Below are 15,000 nucleotides of genomic sequence, written 5' to 3'. Positions count from 1 at the left end.
TAAACATGACATATCTATATATTTCTAAATTCAGGAGAAAATGATGAATACAATGCAATCAATTTTAAATCTGTTTGCGAAAAATCGATTATAATGACAACTTTAATGAGCAAACTCATTATTTAATTTGTAAGCCTTCAAGCTGAAATGCAACATCAACATCCGGACTTCGTCGAAGATTACATGACCAAAATTTCAACCAATTTGGTTGAAAAATGAGAGCGTGACAGTGCCGCCTCAACTTTCACAAGTATATGACATGGCATGTGGAAATCATATAGTAAAACCATATGTCAGTCATAGATAAATTGCAAATGGTTTTGGAATGGCTACCATATGGTTTTTAGGTGAAAATGACATGTCAGAAACACTAGTTTTCCACATCACAAGTGACATTGTCATATGGAAACCTCATTTACACCACATTACAAGTGACACTGACATATGAAAATCATTTGTTTGCCATATCACAAATGACATTGGCATATGCAAATTACATGGTTGCCATGAAACAAATGATATTGTTTGCTATATGTCATATGTTAACTGTATGAATGACATGTCTTCGTCATATGTTTGACCGATACTTCGAACCTCACAGACACACACTCAATCACACATTTTCACAACAAAAGACAAAACAACAGTCTGAAGATCATACTTTATATTCAATATCATAATAATAAGCCAACTTGTATCTTTTCTCCGGAAGGAATCAATGAAACAAAGTCACAGCAGGAATAAGACTCCCAAGTCAACCAAACACACACACATTAAGGGAAAAAAGGCTTTAAAGTATAGTTTAAAAAACTAAAACAAAAAGTACCCCCAACTCTCCTCCAATAAGGCTCTGCAGTGAACCCATGACTATCGCATCACTTCAGTGTTGGACCTTGAGTGTGTGTGGTGAATAACCATCGCAGCACTGGGAATGTAATCTCTGCAGTATGATTTAAAGACAAGTTCTGGATTGAGAAGAATTAATCTGCTTTAAAATCTGGTTTCAGGATCATATGTTAACTTAAGATAATCAGTCCTACACTCTGAATGTGGGTCAACTCAAGGTTTGTCACTCTTCAGCTTTCTGGATGATGCACAGGGGTGGTGTCTTGGACAGAACTTCTCCCCCATCGCCAGAGTTTAGCACCACCGACTGTGCCAAAACAGATATCCCTGATCACGAAGATGTGTAAGCTTGATCGGCTGACATCGTGCAAGACATTGTTACATGAGGCATGGTACCTGGAAAAAAAAAGAGAGAAAATAGAACCTGATAGAATAAAGTGTAGCCAGAGGAAAATGTTTACCATTTGACAGTGTAAAATTGTATGACTGGAGGACACTACATTCTTTATCAGAGATTTTTCGCAGACTTTTTTATCGCCGCTTACTGATTGGTTAGCTATAGCAAAACTAACGCCAAAATGCTCTTATCGCATTAGGAGGTAGCTCCGATAGCCCCGATAGCTGCACTGGCCTTCAAAGTCTGACAAGAATCGTCGCTTAAAACAAGTTTGAGCGTTTGCGCTGTTCACAAGGGCAGCAATTTTGATCTGATTTGGCGACGACTAAAATTGTTTTAAAGTAGGGGGAAAGTTGGTACAAAGTCTGCCATGTCAACAAAACTTAAGTCACAACCTGATTCACCAAAGAAAAAAGAAAATATTGAGGTTGGGAGAGAGAGAAATCTTGAAGTTGAACAGTTATTGATTGATAAGGCTAAGTGATATATGAATGGTTACTTACCTCCACTCAAAAAGCAAGGTCTTGTTTGTAGTTCAGAGTATGTTTGACCTGACCAAAGCTGTTCATTACTGCCACCCTGAAAAGATATCACAGAAATAATTAATGCTTGATGAAGACATATGCAATTGCAAAAAACTCTTACCAAAAAAACCCATTCAGGTTACACAACTAAAAATAAATCCTCTGAATAATAAAACTGAGAAAATCGAGCCTATTATTACTATGAGTATGGCTGGGGGACACTACATTCTTTTACATTTGATAAATATATATTTTTAATGAATAAAATCTATGAGAGAATTAATTTGACAGTTAAGGTTCATAGAGACTGGTCTATTATGTTTTCTCAAATTACATGGCATAACTACACACACACACACACAGACAAAAAAGTGAAAAGTGTAGGAGCGAGCTGACAGTCACTCAATAACTGCACTGAAAGGAGTTGAAATAAATTGATGAATAATCACACCGACACAAAACTATACCCTTGCCTAGATTTTCAGATCATCTGAAAACATTTAAGTGCTGTTCACATGGCAGACGGGCAAACAACTTTTCACTGACTCTAAGTCGTTTGAAAATACCTCCTGGGTTGTCAGCAAAAAGCAGCCATGTGAACGGCTCCAGCAATTTAGAAACAATTAAGGTAAGACTTAGCAGCAACTCCAAAAACTGCTGGACTTGGCCATGGAATAACAAAGATATTCCGTAGACTTTTCTTATCGCTGCTTACTGATTGGTTAACTATAGCCAAACTATTGCCAAACTGCTCTTACTGCATTAGGAGGTAGCTCCGATAGCTGCACTGGCCTTCAAAGTCTGACAAGAATCGTCGCTTAAAACAAGTTTGAGCGTTTTTGCTGTTGACAAGGGCAGCAATTTTGATTTGATTTGGCGTTGACTAAAATTGTTTTAAAGTAGGGGGAAAGTTGGTACAAAGTCTGCCATGTGAACAAAACTTAAGTCACAACCTGACTCACCAAAGAGAAAATTAAAAATTGAGGGTGGGAGAGAGAGAAATCCTGAAGTTGAACAGTTATTGATTTATAAGGCTAAGTGATATATGAATGGTTACTTACCTCCACTCGAAAAGCAAGGTATTGTTTGTAGTTCAGAGTATGTTTGACCTGACCAAAGCTGTTCTATTACTGCCACCCCGAAAAGGTATCACAGAAATAATTAATGCTTGATGAAGACATATGCAATTGCATAAAAACTCTTACCAAAAAAAAACCCATTCAGGTTACAGAACTAAAAATAAGACAAGGCTTACCTTACATCCAATAAGCAACTCAAAATACAAGGCAAGAAGATAAAAGGGTAAAAAACGCCGATACGACCGGTACATACATAAATATTGCGCCAACCGGAAATGCGGTCATTAACAAGGGAAATAACAGAAAGATATTGCTCTTTGCAGTTGTTATTGTCTCCCTTAAAACAAACGGCTCACTGATCTAAACATTTTTTAAAGATGAGTGTAAATGCTCAATTGAGAAAAAAACAAAACTTCAGCAACTTTTTTCAATCAAATAAAAAAATTGAACATTGGATTTATTTTTATCAAATAAACAGAAAAAATGCCGAAAACAAATTTCATGATAATTTTTTTAAATTAACAAAAATATTTGATTAAACTTAAAATATATTCTTTAAACCCAAACTGTCTGATAATAACTTTAAAAAATAACCGAATAAAGGTTTTAATGCAATCAAAATTCTAAATAAAAAAAATGTAACCAAGAAGAATAACCCCAGGCAGCTCATTTTTAACCAAAATGTCAAAATTAAATATAGGTATAAAAAATAAACTTAAATTAAAATAAAAAAGTATTTTATAAAGAACAAGCATAAATGCACCGTATTAAATTAGGAAAACAAAGATTGCAATCACCTTTTCAAATCCATGCTTGCTATACACGCATGGTGAAATCATTTCGACTGCGACAATCTGCGTAAAAGTTGGCGAAATGTAAGGCGCGCATAGCGAAGGTGTCACGTATTCCCGCATGAAAAGGCAAAAAAACGCACGCAGGACGCTGGGGACGCTCGTCTGATAAAATATAGTCAAACTCAGACAGGAAACTTTGGCTGGTTGCAAAAAGTATCACATTCATTTTTGCAAAGAAAAAAACAACTAATTTCGAACAAAAATTAATGGTTTTTTCATTTTTTTACACACACTCAAAATCTTATTTGGAAGGTTTAGACGCACTCAACAACAAAAATGTCATACAATACCTTGTCCCATATTCAGATTTTTCAATAATATACAATAATTCGCAAAATAAATACCATCATTGTTCACAAACAAAAGCTTTAAATTAATTCTGCTTTAAAAAGTACAGTAGCTGACCGCGCCAGCAAGAATCCAGCTGGCTTTAATATGCCGCTGGTCATGGTCAGATCATGTGAGACATGACAAATTGTAATCATGTGGTATCCATAAGATTTCTGACATATGTACAATATGTGGCAACTGGCATCTGTCCAGCAGATGATTTCCAGATCTTTTGCTGCCTGGGATGTTTGTCATATGCTGGGCATATTTCTCTGCTGCCTGGGTAGCCGGATATGACGTCATCAAAGACATTTATCACACACAAAAAAGGTGGGGATATTATATTCAGGAACTCTCATGTAAAATTTCATGAAGATCGGTCCCGTAGTTTTCTCTGAATCGCTGTACACACACACACACACACACACACACACATACACACACACACACACACACACACACACACACACATACATTCATACACCACGACCCTCATCTCGATTTCCCCTCTATGTTAAAACATTTAGTCAAAACGTGACTAAATGTAAAAACGGAGTCGCCCGCTGAAAAGTTCCTTCTGTAATAAGACTCTTGAGTGACGTCATAAATCGTTCAACTTTCTCTAGTTGGCTCTGTGTGCAAAATGCATGTTCACGTAGTACAAACAAAGTGACCGGAAAACACCAAGACGAAAATTCATGCAAAGAGATGACGTCAACCACATGACTAAATTGATGTATGAATTATTCTGGGCAAGTAGGCCCTAAGTCAATTCTAAACACTTCTTTTGAGATGGGAGTAACTGTTTACTTTCAATCGATCACTAAATGACTAAACAATATGTGAGCACAGGACCATAGTGATAGAAAGTAAATACGGAAACACGTTTCTTTGGACTTCAATCGCAGACACGTGAGCTCAGGAACTGAACATTATGTTGGCCTTGTTGCAAAAGCCAACAAGTTTGGTGAGAAAATGAGTTTACACTAATACTGACATGTCTCCATTTGAATCTTCACGCCTATCATGGTCGATTGATTTCTCCAAACCCCAAATGTAAGCCCGACAGAGCGAATAAGGCTTTGGTCTGGTGTCAGTAGACCATGATAACCAAAACGTGTCAAATGGAAGCCTATCAATTTGTAACTAACTCAAGTAACCAGAGCATGACAGTTTTGGCAGAGTTATTTCAGAAAAAAATTGATTACATTATTTACGTTTATATTTTGTATTATGTTCTTCAAATGTGTGTGTGTGTGTGTGTGTGTGTGTGTGTGTGTGTGTGTGTGTGTGTGTGTGTGTGTGTCTGTGTGAGTGTGTGTGTGTGTGTGTGTGTGAGTGAGTGTGTGTGTGTGTGTGTGTGTATGTGTCTGTGCGTGCGTGTGTATGTATGTACTTGTGTGTGTGTCTGAGTGTGTGTGTGTGTGTGTGTGTGTGTGTGTGTGTGTGTGTGTGTGTGCAACGAATATTTCAGAAAACCTAACTCGCACGTTCAAGAATATGGACTTTGAAGTGAGATATTTTGAAAATCAAACGTGCGCGCAGATGAAAACACGGATGGAAAGTATACAAAAAGAAGACCATTCCAACTACGACTGCTTTGTCTGCTGCATAAGTTCCCATGGAAACAAGACAGGGGTTTGCGGAGCTGACGATCACACGGTGAATATCAGTGAGCTCCAGGAGTACGTCTTCTCAACCCAGTGTCCCTCCCTGGCTGGAAAGCCAAAAGTCTTCTTCGTTGATGCCTGCCGCGGAGGGGAGGGCCAAAAAGGTATTCTTCTTCTTATTATTATTATCATTATTATCATCATACCAGTTAATGAGACATCACAGTGCGTTCTGCGATTGATAGAGCAAATCGAAACAATGAATACTTGAACGAAGGGCGTAGTTTCAGGCCTGGCAAATTTACACCAGTGGCAAATGAAACTATGGCATTGTTTGCACCAACTTCTTGTCTGTAGTCATGCCAAGTCATGACTTTTTGGGACGTAAGCAAACAGTCATATTACGGTTTGTAAGACTCTTTCCTGAAACGTGCATAACATCTGAACTAATTTCTGTCACAATCCGACATTTTACTCGAAGTACGTCTAGTATTTAGGCATACTATCCTAACAGTTTAAAAGCAATCCGCCAAGTCATTGCTGAACACAGTGCTTGGTAGATATCTAATTTGACTTTAAAAGTTGCCAAAATATGCCTTTTATGATTTTTCGTCGATATTTAAGTGGTCACTTCTGTTTTTGTCACGGCGATTTGGGGTAAACCTTCTTTAATTGCCGGTTTCGGTGATCCCTGTGTAACCGTGTGCCGAAACACTACGATCACCTCGGGAAGCGAAGTGCAATCAAACAGGTTTGAAAATGTTAGGGCTAATTTCTTAGCCCTATAAAAACTGTTATGCAAACCCGAAGGTTTCCATGAACATACAGACAATCGGAAACTACCACACCCTATCACAAACAGATTTCCACAAACCACGGGTGTTGACTTTAAAGGCCAACAACTCGGGTGCAGAGTCTGCTGTGAAAGGAGCGGTAGCCTCCCCTGTCACAATCGCCCCCGTTTGAAATTAACTTCGTCCCGAAGTTCCGAACCGGGAGACCACTGTCCATCCCAAGTTCGCAGAATGGGAACAGCACGAACATGTTCAGTGGTCATATTATGCCATTACCTGAACATATCATGCCGAGTCCCATCCCTGCTCGCAAGCGCCAGATGTAACCGTGTGCCGAAACACTACGATCACCTCGGGAAGCGAAGTGCAATCAAACAGGTTTGAAAATGTTAGGGCTAATTTCTTAGCCCTATAAAAACTGTTATGCAAACCCGAAGGTTTCCATGAACATACAGACAATCGGAAACTACCACACCCTATCACAAACAGATTTCCACAAACCATGGGTGTTGACTTTAAAGGCCAACTACTCGGGTGCAGAGTCTGCTGTGAAAGGAGCGGTAGCCTCCCCTGTCACAATCTTTGTGTTGCTGTAGGAGCGTCCGCAGCGGGGGGTCTCTGACATCATGGGGTCTCTCAGGCCAAAACCTGAGGACTGGGCCGATGGTGGCGTCCTCGTCCTGCAATCGCCTGAGGTCCTCGGGGGAGTGATGGGGAAGGGTGTCCGTGGTTGGCTCTGCTGCCTTGAAGCTGACATCAAGGGGCAGTGGTGGCTGTCCATGCACCTCTGGCGCTTGCAGAGCAGGATTAGAGGAGCATAGACACCAGTAACTTTAAAATCTTAATAATAGCAGAAAGCAATGTAAAGGTAGACAACAAGATGGCTGACCAAGCTGCCCGCGATGCTGCGCGTCTACGCTGGCAGGCTGTGCGCCCACCCAAGCTCCCCCTCTTCACCGGCAACAGCGAGGGCTGTGAGCTGGAGGATTTTGCCAAGGAAGCGCGACGCATCCTCCACCACTACGCCTTGGAGAACCTGGGAGGAGAGTCGGCAGAATGGATGATCCAGTCCCTCGAAGGCGCCGCGCGGAGGAAGGTCACCGGTCGTCCGCCTGCTGACACCGCGACGGCGGATCTGGTGCTCGCTGCCCTGCAGGAGAGCTTTGGAGACCACCGGACCAAGTCGACGATGCTGTCCACCTTCCACAGTCGGCGGCAGGGCAACAATGAGGGGGTCCTCAACTTTGCCCAGACCCTCCATGCCCTGCAGGCGTGGCTCAACACCTTTGCAGCCGACACGGTGACAGACGAGGCACTCCGCGACAGATTCGTGGATGGGCTGCAGCCTCCAGCACTCAAGCGGGACATCCGTCGGTTCATCCGGGAGAGGGAGGATGCAGGCTTCGCCGCCGTCCGCGCAGAGGCTCTGCGGTGGATGAGGGAAGACGCCGACTGCGACGTCCGCTCGGAGCAGGTGACTGCTACACCAGCCCGGAGCTCAGAGGTCGACGAGCTCCGTCACCAAGTAGCTGAGCTGGTGAAGCAGACCGCCGCACTCCGGACGGAGCTGAACCAGCGCCCCGCCTATCCAGAGCCCTCCCAGAACCACCCTTCACACTCCCACCTGAGCAACCCCTCCCACCAACAGTCCGCGCCCCGACCTCGCTGCTGGTTGTGCAGCAAGCACGGCCATCTTCAGGCCCGCTGCCCGCTGAAGCGGCAGATCCTGAACTCTCAATCCCGCCCCGACTCCCATGTCCCCTCCCACCAGCAGCGACAGGGAAACTAATTTCCCCCGTTGTCCATAACCAGACAACGGGGGACGAGGGTTTCCTGCAGGGATTTACTGGGAAGTGTCCCACAACAGAAGTAAGCCTGCAGGGAAAGACTGTTGCTGCACTTATCGACACTGGGAGCGAGGTGTCGACCAGAAAGGAGCGGTAGCCTCCCCTGTCACACCTGTTAAATAAATCTTTAATCCGAAATGTGTGGCAGGTAGTCATTTGGACGACACAGCATAGCATAGAAAGTTTGAGCTAAATGACTCCAGTAATTAATGCTTTAATTTGGATGGAAAGTTTGTCGCAATAACGAAGTTTATGTATGGATGGATGGATCGATAAATTGATGTGTGCATGTATGTTTTGTTTCTCAGAACATGGCATATCAAATAACCAAAACCATTCTCAGAACATGGCGATTTTACGGAGTATACGCATTCATATTTAACACCAATATCATTTTGCATGAGTAATTTATTCAGATGAAATCAATACTCTATGCGGATTCAAACATTCATTGAACTCTTGATTTTTGCCTGTGCCAAAATGGAAATTTTTCTCTGCAACAATTTTTCTTTTTATTGTTGTTAAACAGGTCATTGTCTAGCGCGATCAGGGGCTCCAACCAGACCTGTGGTGATCACAGACAAGCGGGACTTTCTTGTGTCCTTTGCTACAACGCCGGACAACGTGTCATATTGTAATCCAGACTCTACTAAAGGCGCGGTGTACTTCTATCACCTCACCAGATTACTGGAACATTACGCGAACAGGTTGGTTACCATAAATATAGATGTTTAACTCTCTCACTCTTTATCAAACGTAACGTTAAGGTTTCCTCAGACGTTTTTGATGTTGGAGCTTTGATAGTTAAGAACACATTTTTAGGGTTTGGTGATCGTCCAATGTGACCTAAGACTGAGTAACCCAAGTCAAAATGAAAATGTCACAGTGGGGTCAAGTTTGGGTCATGTAAACTTTACATAAAGGTTTTCTCTGATGGTTTAAAGCTGGAGATTTGATACTTTACATGATCTTAGGGTTCAATGACCTCTCAACTTGACTAAAGTCTGGTCGACCCTTGTCAAATGTCAAGGTCACTCTGGTGTCGACTTCGGGTCATGAAATGGAAACTTCTTCTTCTTCTTCTTCTTCTTCTTCTTCTTCTTCTTCTTCTTCTTCTTCTTCTTCTTCTTCTTCTTCTTCTTCTTCTTCTTCTTCTTCTTCTTCTTCTTCTTCTTCAACGTTCGACGGTTGTGTCCCTCATAATAATAGGCCTGCTGATCGTATCAACTCGCAGGTTCGGCGCAGGTCTTCCACAGTTCCCCAAAGTTTTGCGTCGGGAATTGTCCTTTCTGGCCATGACATTGAAACAACATATTTTTGTTTAAACTTATTTTTAGTAAGAGCTTTGAAATTTCACATACTCCCATGGTTAATTGATTTTAAACAAAACACAAGTCATGTTTACCTGCCTTATGTTTCAAGGTTACAATGGGATCATATTTTAGTAAAATAGTAAAAAAAAAAAAAAAAAAATTAATTTTATCCAACGTTTGTGAAGATTAGATGACCAAGCCTGGTTGGTCTTATTCCAAAGCATAACATTGCTATTTTCTTCAATGTTATAGGGCCAGATTTCGTGGTTATTTTACCCCTGAGCCATCGTGGACCCGTGTCACACATTTTCCTTTTTTCACAATATCGTCGTCAGTTTGTGATTTCAATACGACTCGCTGTTTGTACCTCTGAATCTAAAATGCAACAAACGACTGCGATTCACACGAACTAATCGGAGGCGGTTGCCTTCAAAGAAGCAAGCGATATGCAGAACATTCGTCTGCTTGGAGAAACACGATCTTGTGTGTCCTGACACCTGGTTCCGGACTCCCTTGTTTAAAACTGTCAAAACTTCGAGTTGTACTGATCATGTCTAGATGAAAACATCATTATTTTATGATTTAACAATGTTTGTGTAACAAGCTGTCAATTCATTATTTAGCGCCAAAATGAGGCTTCCGATTGTGTTCATAGACAATCCGTTCTGACTGCACGAAATACATTCTTTGAAAAACGTTCGCTCTTTACGGAGGGCACCTAGAATTTTCTCAAGCGGTGAGTAAACGAAAGGGTGTTGGTACTGTGTGTAGCCTAAAAGTCTGACCGTGTCCTGGCCAGAAACGGATGGTTTACGGGAAGCTGTGTGTGCCTTTAAATGTAGCAGCGTGAGATTAAATGTAGCAGTAGCAGCGTGGACAAAAACTATCATCCTTGAGCGAGCTGTGAAGCAAAAGGTAATCTGTAAAACTGAATGGAATCCATGTCATAAAGTTGAATGAAGTTGTAGCCAACAATTGTCAATCTTGACAGAACTGCAATCAACCTCCAATAATCGAGTTTCTGAATATAACAGGATCTAAAAGTCGCAAAATCCATTGTGACAGCTTGCATTTCTGTTTGATAAGTGTGTTAAAAAGGCAAGCAACTTTAAGTTGTGGGTTCGCAAGGTTGTAAAGACTTTATTACAGATGCCTGGTAGAAACTTTTTTTCAGAGTGTGTACAGCAACTTGTACGTGTAAAGTCTAACCAGAGACCTCCGTTACACCATACATACACGTGTACAGAAATGATTTATTTATCTCATGTGTGTTCTTTGGTATTATTATACAGTTAGGACAAAACATGTTTATTTGCAGCAAAACCATCATGCACATATTACACAAGTTGAATGAAGCATTGACTGTAGAATCCACAGCACATGAACTACAGACAGCTCAATATGAATCGACACTCGCGAAGGAACTTCGCTTTTATTGTCCAGGTGGGTGTTTCACGCTTTGTGTGTATGTATTTATGTATGAGTGCTTTTGACAGTATTTCACACTGACTGTTTATGCATCTGTTCTTGAGTCTTTGGGGACAAACCCAGTCCCTTTTAATTGGTTCACTGTTGTTGGGTCGTCATCTCAAATTGATTGGACCTGAACGATTCAGTCTTCTATTATAAGATTCTATTGGTTACCCCTACCTTGCTCTGGAAGCCTTCCTTCCACCACACTGGGTCTACTTCTGCTGCTCGTCTCTCTCGGTCTATCTGAATATTACAGTCAGTCTCTCAATCCGTCGAGATATAACCTTCGTGGTTGAAAACGACGTTAAACACCAATTAAAGAAAGAAAGAAGTCTCTCAATCTGTATTAGTTTCTGAACAAGAGTTTTAAAAGGTTGTGAAGCTGTGGCCGTACAAGCTATATATAGATTAGCTTCGCACTGAGCCAGGAAAATAAAACATAAATTGAAAGAACGTGAATTGGAAACTATTTTTATTATTCACTCTTTTTCTTTTTCAGTGCAAGCAATGGTGAGTGCATTCCTTCCGATATAAGCGTGAAACAACAAACACGAGAGCGAGAGCGAGAGCAAGAGAGAGAGATAGAGAGAGAGAGAGAGAGAGAGAGAGAGAGAGAGAGAGAGTGAGAGAGAGAGAGAGAGAGAGAGAGAGAGAGAGAGAGAGAGAGAAAGAGAGAGAGAGTGAGAGAGAGAAAGAGAGAGAGATATGGGGGACGGAGGGGGAGAGTCAGCGGACAGACAGACAGAATGGCAGATACGCAGGCGCAGGCAGATAGAGACAGATAGACAGACAGAGGAAGGCAGACAGACAGGTCGTTGTTCAAAGTTCTATTCCCATTGAATCGAACAAAAGTACCAGAGGACAGTCTTAAACTAAATTGTCGACCCATTTGCATTGGTAAGGTGTTCTGAATAGTTATTATGTTCAGCCTCGAGTTGTTCAATATTTAATGGTAAACAGTATTGTTTCGCTCTACCAGTCGGAATGTATTCAATTTTTTTTCTTTTTATATAATAGTTTGTGTAAATTTTTGAACGATAATAATTATTTCAAACCAAGCTGTCTTTCTGACATTCCCAAAGCGTTTGATAACATTTGACAGGAAGGCCTCTTCGGCAAGTTAGAAGTATTCGGAATGCGCGGCCATCTTCTAATCTGGTTTCGAGATTAACTCTAGCGATGAACGCAGGCAGTTGTTTTAAAGAGATCGGACACCGATTGACGAAAAAAATTGATTTCGCAAATATTTTGTGTGTGATATTTTCAGAGTGTGATGAAACAAGTATAACAAAAATGAGAGAAATCCATCGGACAGATTTTATTCTACAATTTTTTGAAAATGATGACATGCCAAGATTCAGATAAACGACGGTTGGGTAGTTGAATGGGGTTTCTGCCGATCACTTAAAACCAAATGACCTATTATGGAGGTGATATTAATTCCTGGTTTACATGTGTTGTAATGATGTGTTTCTATTTGAATTATGGTAACTAGCCTTTCCGATATGGCTGGAAACAGTGTTATTATGTCACGTTTTCGTTGGCTAAAATTGTATCAATTTCTCAATTCGCATGAAGATATTTCCTGAAGCATCTTTTAGATTTGGGGGTAGACCAAAAATCAGACATAAAATAATGATGAACAGTGCTTTATTTTGAAAGGACTCTTGTGTAATATTGTATACACAAAGAACAGCTCGTGTGAAAAGTCTTGTCAGTATTTCATGTGTCACTTCACTTTTCATCAACTCTGACGTTTCAATTGCACCTCATTACGAAGAATGGGAGTACAACTCGACTTCTCCTCGGCTCACGATCCTCACAGTTCAGACTGTGCTCGCTTCACTCAACAGGTGAGGGCACTGCAGCAGGAACTCACTCAAGCGCGAAGCCGTGTGCAGGTGCTGGAACGGGAAGTGAAGCGCAAAGACGATCAGATCAAGCAGAACGTGAGTCATCAACCTTGACTGTCATGCAAGTTCTTATGTCAAAAACCCGACTTTAGACATGTATACATTTCAGCCATAAATACTTTAGACATGTATACATTTCAGCAATTTATACTTCAGTTATGTATACATTTCAGCCATAAATACTTTAGATATGTAAACATTTCAGCCATAAATACTTTTGATATGTAAACAACTCAGCAATTTATATAATCTAATCATTCGCAACCCCTTCAAAATTGACCAAACAACTCTGAACTTAATATTAATCTTTTGCAAACTGTAAAAACCAAACGGGTGGAACATTATATGTTGATCCATCTGATGCTGAGGATGCTAACAATTTCGACGCACGTTCGCGTATAAGCTACAACTGCAGTACTTTTAATTCAACAGTATAAATGCCTTCTTTTTATATTTAGTCAAGTTTTGACTAAATATTTTAACATCGAGGGGGAATCGAAACGAGGGTCGTGGTGTATGTGCGTGTGTCTGTGTGTCTGTGTGTCTGTGTGTGTGTGTAGAGCGATTCAGACTAAACTACTGGACCGATCTTTATGAAATTTGACATGAGAGTTCCTGGGTATGAAATCCCCGAACGTTTTTTTTCATTTTTTTGATAAATGTTTTTGATGACGTCATATCCGGCTTTTTGTGAAAGTTGAGGCGGCACTGTCACGCCCTCATTTTTCAACCAAATTGGTTGAAATTTTGGTCAAGTAATCTTCGACGAAGCCCGGACTACGGTATTGCATTTCAGCTTGGTGGCTTAAAAATTAATTAATGACTTTGGTCATTAAAAATCAGAAAATTGTAAAAAAAAATAAAAATTTATAAAACGATCCAAATTTACGTTTATCTTATTTTCCATCATTTGCTGATTCCAAAAACATATAAATATGTTATATTCGGATTAAAAACAAGCTCTGAAAATTAAATATATAAAAATTATTATCAAAATTAAATTGTCGAAATCAATTTAAAAACACTTTCATCTTATTCCTTGTCGGTTCCTGATTCCAAAAACATATAGATATGATATGTTTGGATTAAAAACACGCTCAGAAAGTTAAAACAAAGAGAGGTACAGAAAAGCGTGCTATCCTTCTTAGCGCAACTACTACCCCGCTCTTCTTGTCAATTTCACTGCCTTTGCCATGAGCGGTGGACTGACGATGCTACGAGTATACGGTCTTGCTGAAAAATGGCATTGCGTTCAGTTTCATTCTGTGAGTTCGACAGCTACTTGACTAAATATTGTATTTTCGCCTTACGCGACTTGTTACATTTAGTCAAGTTTTGACTAAATGTTTTAACATAGAGGGGGAATCAAGACGAGGGTCATGGTGTATGTGTGTGTGTGTGTGTGTCTGTGTGTCTGTGTGTGTGTGTGTCTGTGTGTCTGTGTGTGTCTGTGCGTGTGTGTGTGTAGAGCGATTCAGACCAAACTACTGGACCGATCTTTATGAAATTTGAAATGAAAGTTTCTGGAAATGATATCCCCGGACGTTTTTTTTAAATTTTTTCGATAAATGTCTTTGATGACGTCATATCCGGCTTTTTGTAAAAGTTGAGGCGGCACTGTCACACGCTCATTTTTCAATCAAATTTATTGAAATTTTGGCCAAGCAATCTTCGACGAAGGCCGGACTTCGGTATTGCATTTCAGCTTGGTGGCTTAAAAATTTATTAATGACTTTGGTCATTAAAAACTGAAAATTGTAAAAAAAAAAACATTTTATAAAACGATCCAAATTTACGTTCATCTTATTCGTCATCATTTTCTGATTCGAAAAACATATAAATATGTTATATTTGGATTAAAAACAAGCTCTGAAGATTAAAAATATAAAAATTATGATCAAAATTACGTTTTCAAAATCAATTTAAAAACACTTTCATCTTATTCCTTGTCGGTTCCTGATTCCAAAAACATATAGATATGATATGTTTGGATTAAAAACACGCTCAGAAAGTTAAAACG

General features: G+C 40.3%; 2 protein-coding genes across 2 annotated transcripts in view; both read left to right on the top strand.

Annotated features, from left to right (window-relative positions):
* LOC138946605 (myosin heavy chain, embryonic smooth muscle isoform-like) overlaps positions 1-15,000 on the top strand; it is a 95,299-nt gene that overhangs the window by 73,227 nt on the left and 7,072 nt on the right. The gene's annotated exons all lie outside the window — the stretch shown is intronic.
* Positions 1-15,000, top strand: part of LOC138947805 (caspase-3-like) — a 21,486-nt gene that overhangs the window by 5,952 nt on the left and 534 nt on the right. The window contains exons 4-8 of the mRNA XM_070319363.1: positions 5,505-5,804; positions 8,811-8,988; positions 10,913-11,037; positions 11,567-11,577; positions 12,921-13,016. Of these exons, the coding sequence (XP_070175464.1) occupies positions 5,505-5,804; positions 8,811-8,988; positions 10,913-11,037; positions 11,567-11,577; positions 12,921-13,016 (710 nt within the window). The remainder of the gene's footprint in view (positions 1-5,504; positions 5,805-8,810; positions 8,989-10,912; positions 11,038-11,566; positions 11,578-12,920; positions 13,017-15,000) is intronic.

Source organism: Littorina saxatilis, linkage group LG14, assembly GCF_037325665.1.
Source record: "Littorina saxatilis isolate snail1 linkage group LG14, US_GU_Lsax_2.0, whole genome shotgun sequence".
Taxonomy (NCBI): Eukaryota; Metazoa; Mollusca; class Gastropoda; order Littorinimorpha; family Littorinidae; genus Littorina; species Littorina saxatilis.
This window is presented reverse-complemented; position numbering and strand designations above follow the sequence as displayed.